Consider the following 21,179-nt stretch of genomic DNA (forward strand, 5'->3'; position numbering starts at 1 on the left):
ATCCAAATACATATTTAAAAAAAAAAAACATTTAAAAAACAAAACAAAAAAAACAATATACATAAAAGAAAACATAATACTGTACATATTAAAAAAATAAAATACATATGTTCTCAGGCCAACAAATATATATACACAGTGTACAAATTGTTAGGAAAAGCAAAACATTTAAAAATCACCTCTCTTTCCTCTCAAAGTGTCTGGTCGAGGTAGGTCATTGTGGGAACCCCCCCCCCCCCCAAGAATGTACTATTCGTTGCTATGTAAAACAGCAGTTATTGATTGTAGGTTAAGTGTGAATTACGATAATCAACCAAAGATTTGTTACATTTTATTAATAATTTGATCGGCTTGAAAGTATTTCTTTTTATTGACAAAGACGTTGTATTTCATTTGACAAGTATGCTTGCTTTATCTATCACCAAGTAGCATTTTTTTTCCAGAATACTTGTCACATCAAGTATTTCGCACATTTTTTTACTCAATTATGCAGTTTATAGTGGTATGAATTTAAGAATATATATATATTTTTTAAACTAAAGACTGCAATACATTTTTTGACAATTTACACTGAAAAAAGTTAACAAAGGCAAGTTAAAAAAAAACTACCTTTATTTTTTAATTTCTTCAGTTACATACTTTTAAACAGGGATGTATTTCATTATTTAAACATTCAGGCAATGTTGACTTCATTAGTATAGACAGGGGGGAAAAAAAAGCATATAAATGCAAAACATTGTTGGCTTAACCTGAACATACCTGCATTACCTATATTGTTGACCAGTTTGTGCTGCCAAGGTGAAAAACCCCTTTTCAAGGCAGTAAATGGAGCACTTAAATATTGCTAAAAAAGCAAAAATGTCTACATACTGGTCTTTGCAGCAAATAAAGGGTTTTTGTATCTTAAAATATTTCAAGTCCACAATTGGAATAATATACACTTTCTTGTTATGTGTGATGCGTTCAGATCATATAAACACTGTACAGGCCAAATGTCTTCCTCTCCCACCCACCAAAGATCTACTGAGAAACAAAATAAACAGATGAATAAGAAACGGTTGCTGCATGTATTTACAATATGGTGCAACAAAATTTGGTCAAATACTGCAGACACAGAAGTGATTTCACATTAGTATGGCCACAACTCATCTTCCATCTTTCCATAACATATATATATAAACATATATCATCCTTGAGCTTAAGACCGTAACACAAACAAGGCAGAATGAAAACTGTAGACCAGACAGGTATGGGTTGTTTTTGTGGGTTGAATACAGGTATTTAATCAACGTAGAAAAAAATAATTTTACAGCGACAGTGAATAAACAACCCCCAGATCAGTATTTTTCAGAGTTTTGTGTGAGCGCATAAACCATCACGAAGCACTGCACTCCTGGTTAACAAAATAAATTACAAATTACAATTAAAATCCCTGTAAATGCAATAATGAACTCAAATGTGCATTTATCTATTTGCAATACACATTTTTTTTTTAATGTTACCACAAACCAGACTTAAAAAAATAAATAAGTTAGCCATAGGGCGTGCACTGATAGACGAGAAAAAAAAATTACAAATTAGTTCCAGGAGACTTGGATTTTTTTTCATTTATACATAAATTAACCAGAGTTTTGGTGAAAATATTTGTTCTAGCCACTTCCCTTCAAAATTATCTTGAAAAAAAAATAAAAAATAATACAGGCTAAGTTTAGAACATTACAAAAACAAAACTCTGTTATCATAGCTTTAACCACTCCAGAACTACTAGGTTCTGCAACACAATGGTCTGCTGGCTTATGTAGCAATTTAGAGGTTAAATGATAGACATCAGAAAAGGAACATGCCACCTTATCTGTGCAATAACTGTTTGCCTGTAATACAGACTTACAGGTGGAGAAGGAAGTGCCTAGCTAATGCTTTTTGGCATGTTCTACAACAACTGCAAGGTTCAGCCTGACAGGTGAGAACAACTCCGAAAGCACCAACTATACGCATAAAGAAGGCAGTGAAGCCCCAATCAATTTGGCTGCTTCTTGTTGGAGGAGGATTTACACACCAATCACATGACATAGCCAAAGGGTTCAATTAACGTAGTAGGATGCTGTTCTGCAGCAAGCCGTATGCAATGTTCCCCAGATCACATTGCCATATATTATGACTGCTAAACCCCAATCTTCTTCCTTGTAGTGTTTTTTTTCTTAATATCTCTTACATATTTCCTTGACTTTCAATGCTTTTCATTTCTTGCTGTCTAACCACGTTACCAAGAAGCACAAGTTACAGCATATACATGTAGGATTATTGTACAAGTGTTGCCGCTTCCACTACTCTATCACTGCGAGAGGTACAAAGCAAACAGATGATTTTTTTTCTTAGGAAGCTGGGTCTGACTCCAGTTGTACATTGATATCCTCCGTCACATCCAGCCGGGTTCTTCCTCAGTACCTCTGGGCAGTGGTTGTACCATTTTATGATGGAGAGACCGGTAATGGCTTACAAATCATTAATGCAGTACCATCCAGTAATACTGTAAATCTTTGCCAATATCACACTGTAAAATCTTCAAGGGTACAACTTTAGTATGTTATTTTAAAGCTTAAGCAAACAATCTTTATCCACTATTTGCTTGAAGAAGATAAAAGCCACTTTTTACTGAACAATTATCTATAAACAGCTTGCAGTTTCCAAGATGATGTAACTGCTTTTGGCTGAAGACCGTAACTTATAGTTGTACCACTTCATTGGTCCATTTAAAAGAATCCTATTTTGACAAAACTTTAACGCTTCTAAAAGGATGGACATCAGAACAAATAAAGAATGTTAGACAACCAAAAAGAAAAGCATGGAAACAGATTTGTTTCTGAGGAAAATAAATAAAGACATGTATGTGGTCATAGCAGAGATGATTTTTTTCTGATCACAAGACAGCAGATGAACAAGTGAGTAATTCCCCATGGTCTGTCCGTTTCCAGAGTCATTTGTGGCGTTGAATAGTTTTCCTTTTCCTTCGCTTGAAAAAGCAACAGCACCTGCAAAACGTCGGAGATGAAGTTTAAAAATAATACGCACAGGGTAGGAAAATGTGAATGTGTGAGGGGGTAACAGAGTTTAACAATGAAAAGTAACCCACTTGAGGTCTATGTATCCAGTGGACAATTTTTCACGCATGCGTCACATGCTGCTTAAATTATTTTGCCTCTGCATCACATAGAAGACACTTCTTCGCCAACATACATACATGTCTCTGAACTGCCTTAAACACACCACGCGTGTTAAGGACTAGCTTTTATTGTAGCAGGAAAAGGGAGATAGAAATGGAGGCAAGAAATGGCAAACATATTATATTTATTCATTAAGTAACTTCTCCTTCCCTGCCCCTATTTCCTAATATAACTACCAACCAAATTGCTCAGCGACAAGGAGGTTGGGTGGGCAGGTGAGCAGGCAAACGTGAAGAGGACTTTTTGAAGAAAATAATTCATTGAGGCTTCATTTAAATGAACATCAATTCTTAGAGCTTGATACATAGACCTCAGCATGGGTTGATGGTAACAGAGCAATTTATCAAATACACATCCCAATGGGGGAAAAAAAAAAAAACTATCTGGAAAATTTCAAAATGTTTCAAATATACTTGTAGCAAAACAGTAACGTTTGGTTTAGAAAAACAATACAGTACTTTAAGGTGGGTTGTTTTTAATCATTTAAGTGTAGAATCTACTGCAGAACTTTAGGAAAAACATCTTCAAAAGCAAATTGTTTGGCAGAAATGCCAGGGGCTAGGCTTGGTTTCACATGTGCATGTATGCATCCCTACAGAGTGTGATATAGTTTAATATTCTACAGGATCCTGTCACGTAGAACATTTTGTTTTAACCAAGCTTCTAGAAGTTACTTGGTTAAAGAAGTTTGAACATTGCTTACAGCAGAATCAATATGCAGCAGATAAAGCCACAAAGCAGCGTTAGAAAAAGGATAAAATGCATTGTGTTTGGAAACCGTTTGTTCTGCTATGCAAGTTCCTATTACAAATGGTAAGGTGGGTAGATCAAACATGTATCTGAAATGAATTAAATTAAAACGTCATTTATTAAAAAAAAAATGCAGTGCTTCATAAAATAATAATAATGCATCGACTATAGTGCTACGTTAAACTCTTGAATTCCACATAGGGCTGCGACACAGTGGCATCAATTGCAAGAATCTCAGTTATTGAAATAGTAATGATGCATACTGTAAATAAAAAAAAATAAAAACACACGCTGACACCAAGGTGCATCATGAAAGTAAAGCTGTGCACCAAATGCTAGGAATAAAGTGACCATTCTCAGCAGCTCTCTCAACTTCACAAGTGAAAAAATACTTTTAGATCATCACATAAGTGCCCCCTCAACAAAACTGTCAGAGGGGGCTGGCTTTGTGGTAAAAACAAATTCATCTTGCATGGACAACAGATACTAGAAATACTGCTTAAAAGACATACACACCAGTCTCAGCCCCCTCCTGACCTAAATATAGAGCGGAGAGATCAGGCTTTCTGCTCTGATTGAGGTTACAGGGGCACTGATGAGACTGATGTAAAGAAGACAGTACACGTTCTAGCAATCTAGTATATGCCGTCTAAGCTTTGTGAAAGAAAGATGGACTGCAGCCAAGCTGGGTCTTATACGATTATCCACTTTTGGCCACACTTCATCAAATGTACTACTGTATATTGCTTTTTGGAAAATCATCAATGTGCCTGTGACAAAGTAAATTTAAAAAAATCTACATGTAAAACGATATGTAAAAAGAAAACTTGTACATTAATGTTCATTACATTTTATGATTTTTGCATTGATAAACTAAAAAAAGTTGAGAGCTTTGCTTTTGAATCGAAATACAAGGGAGTGAAAGTAAATGCACTTCTAGCAATGTTTTGATTTGCCACTCAGGTTAACCGTTCAAATGAATCAGCCGATTTCAGTACATGGTGCACCCAAGAGCCAATCACAGGAACTGTTCTGAAACTGAAGAAATGGTCTCTTGCATTGTATTTAGTTGTATGAATTAATGAACAGAACAGGTACTGAACTGCTGTAAGTCAGGGTTTATGAAAGGCTAGGCAGTGCAGGCAAAGCACTCAAGGATTCAAATCACATTGATGACAAATCCCTTGTCAACACTTGAGCAGCACAACCCACTGATCCTGCGGTTCATTTCTGTCAGCCAAGAGCAGCATTTAGTGAAAACAATGCTGCATTTTCTGCAGATTTTGCTCTTACAGACGTTTCAGTAAAGGTAAGCAGCAGTGTTGTCTACTACTACTATATCAGAATACATTCAGGCCATTAACCTAGAAAACCGCATTGCCAATTATCGAAGTCTTCTTATTGAGACAGGCAGTGATCAACGGATTTCCAAAATGCTACACTGCATAAGTGTACTTGCACATGATATGGCATTTCCACTTCCATCTCACACTGTGAAATCGAGTTTAAAAAGATCTTACATCGAAGACCTGACAAAACCACAAAATTGATCCACTTATTTCTGTCAGAAAGTGAACTGACTTAAAATTCAACTTCAAGTGTACCTTTGCTTGTAAAACAATTTTTTTTAAATGCTTTGAAGCAGCTGTCAAACATTTGTATATATTTTTAAACTATCTCAACGAGCATTTAAGATTTGTGAGATCACAGACCATGGAAAACGAGAAATGTAGTCACGATAAATAAATGTGTGGGATAGTGTTTAGTCAAAACGCCCGGGAACCCTTGGTGGGTTACAATTGGCTGATAGGAGTTAAAAGGTGTAAACCTACAGTGAGGGTGAAATGTTTATCTGCTGTAAGTAACTAATGACTGCTACTGGCTTCCTTGGAAAGATTCAAACACCACAACGTACTGTTTCAACTTATTTTCTTTTTTTCTACATTCTTCTGGTTTGTGTAATTCTACTCTTATCTGGTAATTGATGATCTTCCATTTTATCTCTTTGGCGAATGATAGACGCATAATTAGATGAAACAAACCAACAAATGGAAAACTTAGTTGACATATGTAGTTCTCCTGCAAAGAAACACGAACAACACACCAAAAGTACTTTATTTTTATGGAGACGTTGAAAGTTAAAAAGCAGATGGGTATTTTCAAATATATATATTTTTTTTAAGTGGTGTCAAATCAACAATGTTGAACCCATTAAACATGGTCAATAGTATACTCTGTTCTTAAGAGGGGACTGCACAGAATCGCAATCAGTGTCATTTCAGTGTATTCACAATACTCTAAAAGGGATAGATTGCTCTGGCAAGGTCAAAATAAGTATGTTCTTAACTATTTCTATAACAGAACCACTTGCTGTAAAGCGCAAAAGGCATTTTTACAGTTCTTCCAAATGGACTTATAAAAACACAACTAAACTCCAATTATTTTAGTTCATTTTGTATAATATTGGAAGCAAGGACATCCTTGTACATACTCTTTAAAACTGAGTGGCAGCTCAAATTACTAAGGCAGTTACAATGAAATATATATTCTGTGTAACAGACATTTGGTGTTAAGTGCACAAAAATCTACTCCACTGACAAACACTAAAACTGTAGCAGGCAAAACAGCTCCTAAAAAGCAAATTCTATGGTTTTGGTAAAGATTTTTCCAATGATAGAAATATCTTTACATAAATATACTTTCAAAAAGTACAACTGTAAGGAGTGCAGGAATGATGGCGTTTCATATAATTTAGTTTTTTTTTGACAGAGTCGTGGGTCTAAAATGAATCACTGCTGAATGGAGCTGGTTCTGCCTGCCTCTGCATTAGGACAACTCACCACATGTTCAACACTTTCTGGCAGCTATGCACAGGGAGAACACAAGGGAAAAAGGAGAGAATGAGACAGAGCCACATGGCACCTCTACAAATTCAAATGTAAATGCATTACTGTGCTGTTCTACATTTTAATAAGACAGCAAAAAATGGGGAGACTTCAAAACAATATTTAGCTAAAAATATTCACGGTTCTATGGCAATGTGCTCTATGGTTGGGTGAGGACAACAACATTCTCACAATATCGATATTACGTAATGCTTGTAAGTTACAAATAAATTAAAGTTATTTTACTATAAATGGAACCTGCACACAACTACCCTCCTCTGATACCCCCATGCCAGCGACAAGGGTCATCAAGTGTTTTAGAACGCTGTCTCAATGAAAGAGAGGGGTATAGAGATTAGGGGAGATGTACAACGGAGAAGGAAGAGGGGTATAAGCAGTAGTGAGATGAAAGGGTTAGAAATGGAAGGGATTAACCCTTTCACTTCTGCTACCCCGTCTGTCAGTGAAAGGGATAAGACGAGATGAATGAATGTGATGAAGAAGTTAAGAGCGGAGGTAAGAAGTGGGTCATGAGGAGTGAAGGTAAAGGAGGAGGTGAAAAAAGAGAAGCGAGTATGGGGTTAGGGAGGGATTTTAAAGGAGGAGGAGGTTAAGAGGTAAGGGAGAGGAAGGAGATAAGAAGTGAAGGGATCAAGATGGGCAGGGGGTGAGGAACATACAACTACCTAAAGAGGCACCCCCAGCAAAACGCAATATTACACCCTTCAATGTACAAGATCATGACCTCAAATGTACCTGCTGCGCTCACCAAACATTAAGATCAACCCGACTAAATTCTGTCTGGAATAACTTTAATTTCAGTGAAGAAAAAAAAAGCAGTTGAAAGTAATCAGTCGAGTGTGATTAGAGGCTCTCTCTCGCCTATACTTTCCAGCGTAGGGACTTTAAAGCAGCATTTTAAACACAGGAAGAACAGAAATACACAGTTTGCCTCTGTATAAACTAGCAATGGAGTATAACACATACTTTGTTTCATCTAGGACTTCAACTTCTGCTGGGGCAGTGATTGGTGCATTTGAGTGTCCTGCGGTCGGGTCATCTGTGTTCAGCTCCCCATTCGTTGAACTTACAACCTGTGAAAATACAAAAAAAAAAAAAAAGACATGAAATAGTGCCTGAGAGGATAGTCAGTCCTGAGGTTTTATATGAACACTGGAGAGGGAAACCGTGTCATGTCACAGAATATTTCAAGTTTACAAAGGAATATTTAAGCGCTTCCCAATGTGTTAGACGATTGAATTCTATTTATAAGTCCAAAGACCATACATCAAAAAAGAAGACAGAATTACAAGCATACATTATTTGCAACTTTTCATATACATTGCATGACACGTATTTAAAGTAACAAATGTGCGGGGAAACTTCCATATGTCTATAAAAAAGCAACTCTAAAGGCAAGATATTCACATTTTTTTTAATAAAAGCTGCTTATGAACGGAAAGCAACATGGTTAGATGAACAGACAACAAATGTGACCACACAATGCTACAAAGCTGCCGTACCTTCTTACCATAGCTCTGCGGGCTATGTATAGCTCCCCCTGCTGCCCAGTGCATAAGTTTCCTCTCCATCTCTCTCTCCCAGATCCAGAAGGCCATGCTCTCCTATTTTGCTACTTTCATCCCAAATCAGATATACTGTGCAATGGTCTTCTGCATGACACACACTGTGACACACTGTGACACACACTGTGACACACACTGTGACACACACAGAGACACACACAGAGACACACACAGTGACACACACAGTGACACACACAGTGACACACACAGTGACACACACAGTGACACACACAGTGACACACACTGTGACACACACAGAGACACACACAGAGACACACACAGAGACACACACAGAGACACACACAGAGACACACACAGAGACACACACAGAGACACACACAGAGACACACAGAGACACACACAGAGACACACACAGAGACACACACAGAGACACACACAGAGACACACAGAGACACACACAGAGACACACACAGAGACACACACAGAGACACACACAGAGACACACACAGAGACACACACAGAGACACACACAGAGACACACTGGTATTTGCCCCAATGGCATACTAAATGTTTTAGGCTAACAACAAATCAAATGATAGAACCTGTTAAAACAATTTCCCTTCATTTTTAAACAGAACCGTGTTTCTGAAAATTTTTAATATGAACATCTGGTGTATTTATTATCTGCGGTTAAGAAATAATTTATTTTTCACAGGTATCCTTAGATCAATGAAAGATGTAAACATATATGCTGCATCTGTACAAAATAAAGCAGGCTGGGCTCTATTACTGGTAGTAGCAGTGTGTGTATATATATATATTTAAATATCCTATCACACGTAGAAAAATATAAAATTATTTACTATTAGTTACATATACATAGTAGATGAGGTTGAAAAAAGACATACGTCCATCAAGTTCAACCTACAGTATAGTCTTCAACCTATCGTCTTCGCTACTAAGCAAGAAAAATACCTAGGTAGCATGCTGTAAGTAATACATTGTGCTGTAAGTAATACATTGTGCTGTTAAATTACTGCTGTCATAAACAATCAAAATGTGCTTTTCAGTATGCAGCCATGAGTCATAAGCAGCATAGCATATGGTTGGCTATAGATCAAATAGCAGTCAAGAGGCAGATTACATGAACAAAACATCATTCTTTTTATGATGCAGCAAGTCCAAAACAAAGCAATGATAGTGACATTTCAATATTAATATTTGAAGATACAGTATGGTAAGCGGAGATTTGGGAGTTCTCGATTACCCAGGAAACTGGGGGAAGTGATTTTAATGGAAGTGGAGACAGCAAGGAGAGGAGGAGACATATGAGATGAGTAGAAGAGGAGGGATCATAGTATGAACCGAGAGGAGCAGACACAGTAAGGCAGGGAGTGCAAGCAGGGGAAGAGAGAGTGCAAAGAGGAGCTGGGCATGATGGAGGTGGGAGGGGAGGAGAGACAGCAGACCGAGAGAGACAGCAAGGAGAGGAGACAGAGGGATGACAAGGAGTTGGGAATGTAGAGCAGTGTGCACATTGGGCAGGAGGGAGTGCAAAGGGAGGGAAGGAGAGACAGCAATGTCAGAAGGGGGAGGAAATAGAGAGACCGCAAAGAAAGGTTGAGGTAAGTAGGAGAGGGGGGAGTGTAGTGTGTACAGCGGAGAAGACACAGTAAGGCAGGGAGAGCAAAGAGAGGGTAGGAAAGCATGCGTGTGTGTACAGTACATACACACATACACAACGTATTATGAATAAAGCCCAATACAAGAATAAACCAACGTTTCACAAAACGGGACCTTGCTTTACTACCAAACCTTGCAATGTGCTGCTTGCTGATTTCACTGGACTTTATTGTTTGGGTATCATATTACCACATGTTTTGCTTATGAAGCGTGCACTTGCCTATGTATCCCTTACTGGTGTGCCTACTGTTCTACTGTGTATCCTGTTTGTCTTGTTGGGTACTTTCGTCACCGTCACGGGCCACTAATCAGTCGATTGGTGTGTCAGATTACATGGTCTGAAATCCTGGTGTGTCTGATTACTACAGGACATGTATTCTCTCGTTTAAAAAAAAAAAAGTTCATCACTGACAAGCTGGGACAGTTTGAAATTCAAATTCCAACTTACAAAAATCGGCTCCCCCATGATCCCGTTTTTTGGTAACCCACATTTTGACTGAGGCAGACCATTAGGTGCGTTCCAAGCTTGGAGGGCAGCTGGGATTACCAGAGTGGGAGACCTACTGTATTCAGAGACACCGGGATTATGCTATTTCCAGAACTGAGAGAAAAAAGGAACCTTCCACTAACGGAAATATTCAGATATCTACAGATTAAACATTTTGTCACCCAGTTCTAGGAGGCGCATGATCCTCCTACACAAACCTATTTTGAATCTCTAGTCATGTATAGATCTCGAGAGGGGCATGATTTCTGCCTTATCTGTCCCTGAGTTAATTAGGGAATAGTATAACCTTTCCATATGCTAAAATGGGAGGAGGAGCTAGGTGAGGTCCTGGATGATTAAGACTGGGCTGATATCTGGGAGGCTGCAGCAAAAAGTTCTATCTGTACTGTGGTCCAGGAAAACTCCTACAAACTTATTTTGCTGGTACATGACTCCAGTTAGTCTCCATGCAATATACAACTCCCACTCACCAACCTGTTTTAGTGGGTGTGGACAGAATGGCTCAATATCACATATCTAGTGGAATTGCCCGACACTAGTCCCCCTATGGAGACGGGTTTACCTGCTTATCAATAGACTTCTGAATATGGATCTGAGACCTGACCCATGGTCTGCCCTACTAGGCAGACCAGTTCAAGGTATGAAAGGAGCCTCAACCAAACTAATATCACACATCATGTCAGCTACGAGAGGCTGTATTGTGGTGTCCAAAAAAAAAACAGGAAGCCCCCTCTCTGGCAATGGTAAAAGGTAGAATATGGCATATTGTTACGATGGAAAAACTCACAGCTTTCCTAAGGGAGAGCTGCGACAAGTTCTTCCAGACCTGGGACCCATGGTTTGCTGGAGAGGGTGTCAGAGAGATATTGTCTTGGGTATAAGCAGGAGAAGACGATCCTCCTGGACTGATCTAGCACTGAGGCATGTCTCAAATGAACGAGAGCAACGACTATACCTTTCGAATAATGAATATGACCTGGAGAATACAAGTAAAATAAACTTAGACCGTTGCAAATAATGTACCCCACCTCCCCCATCCCCTCATTTTCCTTTGTATTGTTGTGTCCATTATGTTCTGTCCACTGTTATTTAGCCACAGAGTTATTAGGGGATGTTAAGGAGGACCCTAAACATTTGGATAATCAATATGTCTGGATTTGTGGGCCCGGAAACTTTATGTATATGTTATGGTTTTTGCTATATAACATCCTTACGGTTCCTACTTTATCTTCTGTATCCTAACTGAAAATTGCCAATAAAAATTTAAGTGGAAAAAAAAAAGTTTACGGAGCTCACTAACCCTGCTGCCATTACTATCGGAGCAGAACCCAGCAGTGTGGTACCAATTGATACATGTTTGCTACACTGCAAAGGAGCTCAAAGGGCTTATACACTGTCAAAGACTGATTTTGTGGCTTTGTATGGCAATATCATCTTGCCTAAGGCAATGAATCCATTATGACTAATAGTCACAATTGAGTTTAAATAATTACTACTACCCATGACTTAATAAAATATCTGCTTATACCTAAATGCGTATGTACATCCGTTGGGATGTGAATTGTCACCGTCTAGGACCTGGATACCACAGGCTGTTAGTCCGAAGATCATGTCCACTCAAAGTGAAAGTAAGCTTCGCTCAACGCCGTCCACTGCCAATGACGTCACCGTGTCAAAACTCCACCCAGGGCTTTTAGTGTATATTCACTTTGAGTGTATATCGGGAGGTTATTTTAACCTCGGCAAGCCCTGCTCCTCTGATCTGGCTATAGATTATCCTTTCTATCCATCATTAAAGTGTAATTAAAGAGAAAAAGAACCCAGTTTCCTAGCACTCCTTCACAACAAATGTATAATGATAATATTAAAATTACTTTATTAATAACTAATGAATAAAAAAAGGGGTGTTAAAACGTAATTAAATACTCTATAGAACAGCACGTGACTGTATCTGTTGGTAACCCACCCGGATCTAGGTGGGTAGATATGGTATGATCCCTGATAGATATTCGGGATCAATAGCTATATGTTATAGCTACCTGTAATGCAGGAAAGGATTCTGAGAAAGCCCACTTAAGAGACTGTCTCTATGTGAGTGTATCGTGGCGTGTAGTGCGCTCTAATGGATACACTCTAATATCTGGTATATAATGCGTAAGGTTAGACCTAAATGTATCTACCCCGGATAGAGATTGCACTGGTTGCTATATAATCACCAGCGTTGACAAGGTTAAATCTCTATAGAGGACACAAATTGCCCATACTATTCTGCGCAGACTAATAGTCAAGCACTAAAGTGTGATAATGCAGTATCAGAAGGCTAAACCCCAGAAGGCTAAACCCTACGTGTCCTGAAGAAGCGTTTTTACACGTGAAACGCGCGCGTCGGCAGTTCTCTCTCTGCACACGCGGGAAGCTTGTTTATTTAAACATTAGAGTCTAAGGATATTGATCCGCCTTACCGCAATTCAGCTTCCCTAGCTGTGCTTGTTTGACACGGGATCGCGCTGTATACCAGTACCGCGCGACGTTCTATGCTTTCAAGGAGTCTTTGCTAAACCCACCTTACAGACAGGCATGTCCTCGAGCACATCGGCACTGATATAACCAGGATCAGTGCTGATGTAGGGGACTATGCGATTACCAGTCAGACCGGCTCCTCACGCTATCATTGAGTGCATATATATTGCTCAATACTCTGAGGGGAAGGGGGGGAGGGGTGTTATGGGGTATTGACCTCATCCTATATTAACCCCTTGTGTACCCCACCACATTTGGCTGTATTTGCTAGCTAGTGTATCTCCTCATTGATGAACAGCCTCCCAGCTGCTCATGTGCATGTAATTAGCCCTAGTAGTCAGTGCTACCACCATACCCACCCTCTCTATACTGTGGGGGGGGTGTCTTCACACTAGCCCCCACCACCTACGCAGTATACCATTCTGCCAAGTGTAAGGGTGACTACAAATGTGCTGAGAGTGTGCATATGTGGCATTTTAGATATTATTCTATCTGAACTATTAGATGCTATACACAAACATCTTACAATTACCCACACCATACTGACAGTAGTGAGGGAGTGCCTATTTGGGCTTACATCACCTCCAAGGTGTATGGGTAACTACATGTAGATGCCTTAGCCTTCTGATACTGCATTATCACACTTTAGTGCTTGACTATTAGTCTGCGCAGAATAGTATGGGCAATTTGTGTCCTCTATAGAGATTTAACCTTGTCAACGCTGGTGATTATATAGCAACCAGTGCAATCTCTATCCGGGGTAGATACATTTAGGTCTAACCTTACGCATTATATACCAGATATTAGAGTGTATCCATTAGAGCGCACTACACGCCACGATACACTCACATAGAGACAGTCTCTTAAGTGGGCTTTCTCAGACTCCTTTCCTGCATTACAGGTAGCTATAACATATAGCTATTGATCCCGAATATCTATCAGGGATCATACCATATCTACCCACCTAGATCCGGGTGGGTTACCAACAGATACAGTCACGTGCTGTTCTATAGAGTATTTAATTACGTTTTAACACCCCTTTTTTTATTCATTAGTTATTAATAAAGTAATTTTAATATTATCATTATACATTTGTTGTGAAGGAGTGCTAGGAAACTGGGTTCTTTTTCTCTTTAATTACACTATTATGTCCTCACCCAGTTAGCACCTCACCAGGTTCAACACCAGCAGTGCGGGTTTTTCTTTACGTGTAGTATCCATCATTAAAGCTATCATTTGTTTGGCAGTTTTGCCCTTGCGGACGCCTTTATCTTCAGACTACCTGCCGGTGGTATTCAGGTTCTGGACAGTTTCTCTCCTATGAATTTCATTTGAATGATTCTGTAAGTGCATATCGCACCACGCTTAGATATTATATTAAATAATTTTATCCTTTATTACACCATGGTGCGTGTGTGCGATTATATATACACACACATACACAAACGGCTCGACAAATGCCCACTCCTGGGGCGAGCGCATTTTGTCCACTGTTGAGCGCTTACCGGCGGCGGGGTGCGGCATCTCCCGGCATTCTCTTGCAACTTCCGTGTCTCCCCCTCCAACTTTTGTGAAAATGGCTGCGATGGCCATTACAACGGGATGCTACGTGGTGTCACTACATCACGTTGCCATGGCAACTTGACGCCACGTGACATCACATAGCATCCCATGTTTATGGCAACGCAGTGTCATTTGATGCCACGCAGCCATTTTTATGGGAGTTGCAGGAGAATGCCGGAAGACCCCGCACCCCACCGCCGGCAAGCACTTGACAGCAGGAGGGGGGGATAAGAACAATTTGGGGGCAGGAGGGGGCACCCATTGCTTTTTTTGGGGGGGCTACCGACATTTTTTACAATTTGTGGACACACACACACACACACACACTAAGATCAGTACAACAGGTCAGTGAAATTATTCAAGAAAAACATCAAGACACAAATAGATTCATGAAAGTGATATGCACAAAAACGGCCATTCATTTGAATTGAGAATTCTATGTGGAAAGAATAAATGCAGCCCTTTGAACATGTTTAGAATTTGTTGCCTGAAACCAGGATCACTGTAAACCTGTCAATATTACAATCAGATGAAAAAGGTATTTAACAGGTGTCAGTGGTGACACAATTAAACCAATTCCTAAGCAGCTGGTGTCCTATATATCTTGGAATCCATCTTAGCTCTACATACTTAGCCGAGTTGCATGCTTTTCTACGGAAGTCTCCAATTTCAAGATCTCAGCCTCCTCAGGCCTTATCCCCATTTACAATCCTCTCAAGAAAGCCTGGCTCTGCATTTTTAAATAATTTATCCTGTAAGTGTGGGGACGGATTGTGAGGCGGATGCATTGTTTTCCACAAGCACTTCCGCTAAACATTTCAAGTGGCACAGCTTGCCATAGAGTGGGGCTGTGCGGAAGATCAGTGAGGTTGATGGGATAAATAACTTTAATGATATCCATACTCAAGCTGTACCTCAAGCCTTTACATCCCCTTTCAATGTGAACAAACCAATCCAGCAGATGGAAAGAGAGGACAAAGAAATAGCCCATACAATATCATGCCCTAAGAAATAATTATTTGGTGAAAAGGAAACGGCTGTCTGTGCTATTGTTGATATAACAATTATTTATTTTAGGAAGTGTAGTCTTAAAGTAATGTTGACCCACAGAGGCACATTTGTGCAGTTAATGCACTCAAATTGCAAGGCTGTCATTAGTTTAGAGTGAATTTGCTGTGTGAGCCGAGGCTAAAGCCCCCAATTGAATGTACTGTGAAGTACTCTTCTCTGTGGTGGAGAAGCTTGCAGTCCATTTCATTTATCTAATTAACATCGCCTTGCTATGTAGACGAAAAGGCAAACCCCTCCCTTAATTATTAGTCAAGTGAATCTGTTTAGAGTAGTCAGTCCATCTTGGAAGTGTCAATATGAAGGGTCAGCGGAGTTAATATTGGAGGTGAGGACTGCAAGACGAACTGAACTCTGCACTTTAACAACAACCCTGCAACTGTGAACTTGACTTTCGAAATATTCTGTCAATTTGTACACATCTATACACTCAATTTCTAAGCTGATGCTTACTCATCAGTGCTACACTATCCTGCATAGCCTAATTTATACACCTGCTCTTTCAACTCCTACTCTTCTTATCAAATACCTGAGAACTTCCTCCTCCTTCCTCTCTCCCAGCATCTCACTATGCCTTCCTATTTGCTTTTTCGTCACTCCTGTGTAAACGTTTCTGTTCTCTCCAACTTCCCCACTCCCCTCCTATCCACATTTCTTCATCTCTCCTCCCCTCCCCCCTATGCATGTGCCCATATACGGCACTGCTATTTACACACCCATTTCCCAACAACTTTTACACTCCACCTTTATCCTTGACCCAGCCATACACACACCTCTCACCCACACCTCTCTACTACCTCTTTCCCTGCTAAATCGTATTAACCCATCTAATTTAATACCGACCAACCTTAAAACTCACCTCACAAATTAAGCATCCAAATAGCCTGCACTCATGGCTACTGACCCACACTCAGTCACTCCTACCCACCACTGTGGCCAAGCACTGCCATCTACTGCACTTATTCCCACACCTGCTGTCTCTGTAGGTCTCCCAACATAACATTTACATTGTAAGCTCTCAGGGGCAGGGATTTCCTTTCCTATTGTCGGACTTTGCTGCGCTTCTTGTATTATTATACATTTTCCTGTACGGTATTGTCTTTGTGAAGCGCCGAGCACACGGTCAGCGCTGTATAAATAAAGATATACATACGTTTAAAAGAAGTAAACTTCTTAATCACAAGCAAGACCGCTTCAGATCATTTTGAATAGGGCCTAAATATAGGAATAGGAGGCTTAAAATATGTAGAGATCTGTAATTAACTCTCCCAAAAACAAGAAGTACAATACCACATAGCCGGCCAAAAAACAACCTTTTCTAAAGAATTTAATTGGCTTCTCCTAACACTTCTAATGATGCTAATAGCAAGGGTTTTTATCTGTCTTTTTTTGCTAAATAATTACAAATGGAATGTCTTGGGGCCTCTGAAATAGAAAGTGTTTCCCAATCATGTGTTTCTTCACCCTAACTCCTTGCCCTTATCAGAGCAAATAAAGATAAGGGAAGGTGACAGACGAGCCGAGCCCCCTCCATCACCCCCACTTGAGTAGTCAGAGTTAAATCAAATCCGTCCAATGTCTCAGATCACGATGTTTAAAAACTAACTTATTATTTAAAATACTTCTAGTGTCAGATCTATGTAAAAAGGGCAACGACCACCCCCTTAAACACACCTCACTGCCATTAATACACTTGGGTCCTAGGAAGGAATGCTCCTTTAGGCCTCGTCCCCACTGCTCGCACGGCGCTAAAAAGATACAGCCCTCTATGGGTCTGGCCCCAGTCAGTGCTTAAGAGCACATAATCAAGCGCGAGTGGCACGACTACATTTTGAGAAGTCAAGAAATTTTACTTTTGGCATGGCGGCCGAGAGATGGCCACGTCACGGCGGCAGTAGAGCCAACGAGGGCAAACCAACCGCGTGACGTCATGGCCGTTCCCCTGCAATGCCATGCCTCCCCGTCGCGAGTGATCTGAAGTACACAGATTGCTTGGCTGAAAGCCACGAGCGACGCAAGGTGCTCACTCGGGTTGTAGTCCAAGGGTGCGTCCATAGTGCAGGAGACTGCTTGAGCAACGTAGCTCTCGCCTAAAACAAACACTAGGACGTCAATGTATTTATGTATAGAGCGCACGATGGGGAGATCGGTGCTTCACACAACAAGCAAGTTTGAATTCCCTGCGCGACAGCCGGGTCACGTAAGTGGTTAGTTCAAAAAAGGCAAACCAGCTCCATGATGTCACGGCTGCGCGCCCCCCCCCCCCCCCCGGAAAGCCTCCCTTTCGCTTCTGCCTGCAGGACAGCAAATTTCTCCTGCTACAGGCGAGCGTGCGCTGCAGCGCGCGCGCCCGTTTCCACTATAGCCGAGGCCCAAGATGTTATATTGGTTGAAACAAGAAACCTTCCAGCAAACAGATTCTACCAATGAAACCGTACAACTGCTCTCAGATCCAAAAGATTTGGTTAACCCTTTCCTATCCCAATAAAATCCTAAAGCTTTTAATCTAGAGAAAAAGGCACGTAAGAAGGAACAAACTAAACATTCGGATGAAGTATTTAAAGTGAAACTGTCCACCGGACTGAAACAATGTCCAGATGAAGCAAGCTGAACTTAAGCACTCGCCTGAACTTGCGTCTAAAGGCCGTACGGTGGGAAGAAATCCCGCGCTATGACATGGGTATTCCAAGGTATACACTGCGTGAAGTGTTCGAATAGCGGCCGCTGCATCTGTAAGTGCTGGATGGAGTAACAGACTTCACATCACGTTGTGGTGCTGCACAGTCTATACGTTCCGTCAGAGTGGGGTGAGCCTCGTTAGTAGCACTCCCAGAAATATTTAAAGGTTACAGAGATGCCTCCCTTTGAAACTTAAAGTTAGGTATTCGCTTTGTGAATTTGTGGACAAAAGCAACCTCCTCTGGCGCTGAGGTGGGGACTTGAATTTTCTTCGTATAGACTGTGACCTCAGGAAAAAACAAAAGACAAAACATGCAGGAAGCCTGCAATGGTGTATTACCCAAGGGATACAAAACATATATATAGGAGCAATTTATTGATTGATTATCTATAAAATATACATAAAAATATACATGAAAATATACATAAAAATTAATAAAATATTTGAACCAGTGCTTGGCACTAACTGGTGATGTGAACAAGCTGCTTGCACACTATCACAGTAGGAGGCTTGAAATTGTGTCCAAGACTTCTGATCTTTGCTCCGCCTGGTAAAAATTGAAAACCTACTCACCAGATGTGAATAGGTCAAATGCACTGGTTAATGGTCTTTAAGGCCGGGATACACCGTCTGCCTGGCGGTGTTTACGTCTCCTGCTGCCGGGATCCTATCTCGTGCTCCGTCGTGAATCACTTCATGGAATGCACCCGATCCGCTCGCGCAATGACGTCACCAATTCTCGTCCACTGCTACGGTGTCCCAACAGTACCAAAAACCATCCAACGCGTTTCGAAAGCTCTATTGGTGTCTTTCTTCGTCAGGCTCCCTGACGAAGAAAGACACCAATAGAGCTTTCGAAACGCGTTGGATGGTTTTTGGTACTGTTGGGACACCGTAGCAGTGGACGAGAATTGGTGACGTCATTGCGCGAGCGGATCGGGTGCATTCCATGAAGTGATTCACGACGGAGCACGAGATAGGATCCCGGCAGCAGGAGACGTAAACACCGCCAGGCAGACGGTGTATCCCGGCCTTAAAGACCATTAACCAGTGCATTTGACCTATTCACATCTGGTGAGTAGGTTTTCAATTTTTACCAGGCGGAGCAAAGATCAGAAGTCTTGGACACAATTTCAAGCCTCCTACTGTGATAGTGTGCAAGCAGCTTGTTCACATCACCAGTTAGTGCCAAGCACTGGTTCAAATATTTTATTAATTTTTATGTATATTTTCATGTATATTATTATGTATATTTTATAGATAATCAATCAATAAATTGCTCCTATATATATGTTTTGTATCCCTTGGGTAATACACCATTGCAGGCTTCCTGCATGTTTTGTCTTTTGTTTTTTCCTGAGGTCACAGTCTATACGAAGAAAATTCAAGTCCCCACCTCAGCGCCAGAGGAGGTTGCTTTTGTCCACAAATTCAAGTCTGGGTGCAAGATACCAGAACAATCTCAACAGGCAGCTCCAGGACTACCATTCGGACAATTTATCTAAGGTTTATCATTTGTTGATTGTATAAGCGCTGTTTGTACACCTTTTGTTCTACATATTCGCTTTGTGAAACAGAATTCCCTGGTGTCTTCACCTGTGGTTTATACATCTCTATTTATGGCACCAATTTTGGGGGGCAGCACCAACATTTATTAGGTCCACAGTAGTTTTGAGAGCGTAATCCTCATCTAGACTTGGAATAGGGGTGTTCCCTCTTAATATTGGTCGCTCACAATTTGTCTGAGGTACAGTGTTTTCTGCCATGGACATTTAATATGACTGCTGCCGTTTATGGGAAGGTCTTACAAAGTTTTATAACTTTGGGAATAGTGAACCACTGAAAGAGCTTCGTCTTACAAAATATATGCATTAATAAAATAGAATATTTTTCTAATAACGGTTATGCCAAGATGTGTTCAGGAAAATATATATTTCTTTTCAACGTTTATCACTGTTTCCAGTGCTGATAACATACTTAGATAGTCTGGTAGGTTTAAGGCTGATGAACAGAATGCATATCTGCACATGTGCACACACACACCGCAAGTGTAACATAGATAAAAAGGATTTATGCAAATTCATATTTACGTAAAAAAAAATTGGGGTGGGGAGAAAGTAACGTTTAGCCATAGGTAGATTTATGAAGTGAAGCATGAAAAACTGGCACACTATTATACAGGCTTGTATATCTATAATGTGTGATGGATAAATATTTTCCAAAAATTATTAACAATATTTACAGTGCTTCTTTCTAGGCTACTAAACCTAAACCCAATAAGTGAGTGATGAAACTATTCATATAAAGCCAAATGGCGAGTGGACACTAAAGGGAATGGAAGTGTCAAATCAAAAAGTATAAGTCACTTGTGTTTAAAGTCCGGACAAAGTATTTGGCTCAACGTGAAAGAGTTCCACGTCTGCAGCTCATTGTATATGTCGGCTCCACAACAGAAATCTAAGAGAAAGTGGAAGAAAAGAGCGCACAACCACTCATAGTACAGTATATCTAGAATTTTACTCGTATTAAAAGGGGTAAGTATTGCACTACATGAAGATAAAACTAAGAACGCAATTAGAAAAAGGATACAGCCTGTCAGTGATGTGTCAGCGGGAGGTCCACAGGCAAGTCGTACTCATCTATGTCTGTAGCATCTCCTCAGTAATCACTTTTTATCAATCTGGTTACGCGAGAGAGGCCGGCGGAGATCACGCGGTGGGTTAAACCGGTTGGTGCAAAGAATGCACACAGATG

The 21,179-nt window shown here is 40.3% G+C and overlaps 1 protein-coding gene across 24 annotated transcripts in view; it reads right to left on the minus strand.

Annotated features, from left to right (window-relative positions):
• Positions 1–594: 594 nt before the first annotated feature.
• Positions 595–21,179, minus strand: part of CSNK1G3 (casein kinase 1 gamma 3) — a 143,551-nt gene continuing 122,966 nt past the window's right edge. For 12 of the 24 annotated variants that reach the window (XM_075600681.1, XM_075600821.1, XM_075600775.1 and 9 more), the window contains 3 exons: positions 7,844–7,950; positions 6,812–6,835; positions 595–3,029 (listed from right to left, as the gene is read on the minus strand). In XM_075600681.1, the coding sequence (XP_075456796.1) occupies positions 2,975–3,029; positions 6,812–6,835; positions 7,844–7,950 (186 nt within the window). In that variant the 3' untranslated portion in view covers positions 595–2,974. The remainder of the gene's footprint in view (positions 3,030–6,811; positions 6,836–7,843; positions 7,951–21,179) is intronic. The other 12 variants (XM_075600765.1, XM_075600811.1, XM_075600858.1 and 9 more) reach the window with 3 other exon arrangements.

This window comes from Ascaphus truei, chromosome 1 (assembly GCF_040206685.1).
Source record: "Ascaphus truei isolate aAscTru1 chromosome 1, aAscTru1.hap1, whole genome shotgun sequence".
Taxonomy (NCBI): domain Eukaryota; kingdom Metazoa; phylum Chordata; class Amphibia; order Anura; family Ascaphidae; genus Ascaphus; species Ascaphus truei.